This window comes from Malurus melanocephalus, unplaced genomic scaffold (genome assembly GCF_030028575.1).
Source record: "Malurus melanocephalus ecotype Western Australia unplaced genomic scaffold, MMel_1.1 scaffold_1883, whole genome shotgun sequence".
NCBI classification, from domain to species: domain Eukaryota; kingdom Metazoa; phylum Chordata; class Aves; order Passeriformes; family Maluridae; genus Malurus; species Malurus melanocephalus.
Genome location: NW_026625115.1, coordinates 8,877 through 10,759, shown reverse-complemented (window position 1 = coordinate 10,759; position 1,883 = coordinate 8,877). Strand labels below are relative to the sequence as shown.

Genomic DNA, 1,883 nt, shown 5'->3' with positions numbered 1-1,883 from the left:
TTTTCACCCCATTTTTTGTGTCCCCAGGCGACCGAGGTGGCCAAGGACGAGGTCAGGAGGGTCCTGGGGGTCCTGGACGGGCACCTGAGAACCCGAACGTTCCTGGTGGGGGAGAGGGTGAGCCTGGCAGACATCAGCCTGGTCTGTGCTCTTCTATGGCTTTATAAACAGGTATGGGATTTTTATAGGATTTATTTATGGGATTTATAGGATTTGAAATGATTTATAGTGATTTGGGGTGATTTATGGGGGATTTGGGGCAGATTTGGGGTGGTTCAGGGCCGTTCAGAGGGTGAGCCTGGCAGACATCAGCCTGGTCTGTGCTTTACTGTGGCTTTATAAACAGGTATGGGATTATTTATGGGATTTATTTATGGGATTTATGGGATTTGAAATGATTTATGGGGATTTATGGGGGATTTGGGGCAGATTTGGGGTGGTTCAGGGGCATTCAGAGGGTGAGCCTGGCAGACATCAGCCTGGTCTGTGCTCTTCTGTGGCTTTATAAACAGGTATGGGGTCATTTATAGGGGATTTATAGGATTTGAAATGATTTATGGGGTTATTTATGGGATTTATGGGATTTGGGGTCATTTATGGGGGATTTGGGGCAGATTTGGGGTGGTTCAGGGGCATTCAGAGGGTGAGCCTGGCAGACATCAGCCTGGTCTGTGCTCTTCTATGGCTTTATAAACAGGTATGGGATTTATTTATGGGATTTTTATAGGATTTATAGGATTTATGGTGATTTATGGGGGATTTGGGGTCATTTATGGGGGATTTGGGGTGGTTCAGGGGCATTCAGAGGGTGAGCCTGGCAGACATCAGCCTGGTCTGTGCYCTWTTRTGGCTTTACAAACAGGTATGGGATTTTTATAGGATTTATTTATGGGATTTATAGGATTTGAAATGATTTATGGTGATTTATGGGGGATTTGGGGCAGATTTGGGGTGGTTCAGGGGCGCTCAGAGGGTGAGCCTGGCAGACATCAGCCTGGTCTGTGCTCTTTTATGGCTCTACAAACAGGTATGGGGTTTTTATAGGATTTTTATAGGATTGGGATTATTTATAGGGGATTTATAGTGATTTATGGTGATTTAGGGGAGTTTGGGGTGATTTATGGGGATTTGGGGTCATTTATGGGGGATTTGGGGCAGATTTGGGATGGTTCAGGGGCATTCAGAGGGTGAGCCTGGCAGACATCAGCCTGGTCTGTGCTTTACTGTGGCTTTATAAACAGGTATGGGGGAAATTTATGGGATTTGGGATCATTTATGGGATTATTTATGGGATTTACGGGATTTGGGGTGATTTATGGGGGATTTAGGGTCATTTATGGGGGATTTGGGGCAGATTTGGGGTGGTTCAGGGGCCATTCAGAGGGTGAGCCTGGCAGACATCAGCCTGGTCTGTGCTCTTCTATGGCTTTATAAACAGGTATGGGGTTTATTTATGGGATTTGAAATGATTTATAGGGTTATTTATGGGATTTGTGGGGTTTGGGGTGATTTATGGTGATTTATGGGGGATTTGGGGTCATTTATGGGGGATTTGGGGTGGTTCAGGGCCATTCAGAGGGTGAGCCTGGCAGACATCAGCCTGGTCTGTGCTTTACTGTGGCTCTATAAACAGGTATGGGATTTTTATAGGATTATTTATGGGATTTATGGGGTTATTTATGGGATTTATGGGATTTGGGGTGATTTATGGGGGATTTGGGGTGGTTCAGGGGCATTCAGAGGGTGAGCCTGGCAGACATCAGCCTGGTCTGTGCCCTATTGTGGCTTTATAAACAGGTATGGGGGATTTTATAGGGAATTTATGGGATTTATAGGGTTTGAAATAATTTATGAGTGTTTTGGGGTTATTTATGGGGTATTTT

The 1,883-nt window shown here is 45.3% G+C and overlaps 1 protein-coding gene across 1 annotated transcript in view; it reads left to right on the top strand.

The window, feature by feature from the left end:
• Nucleotides 1-9: 9 nt before the first annotated feature.
• EEF1G (eukaryotic translation elongation factor 1 gamma) overlaps nt 10-1,883 on the top strand; it is a gene marked incomplete at its 5' end in the record, with an annotated part of 10,359 nt that continues 8,485 nt past the window's right edge. Inside the window, 1 exon segment of the mRNA XM_057388388.1 lies at nt 10-171. Coding sequence (XP_057244371.1) covers nt 10-171 — 162 coding nt within the window.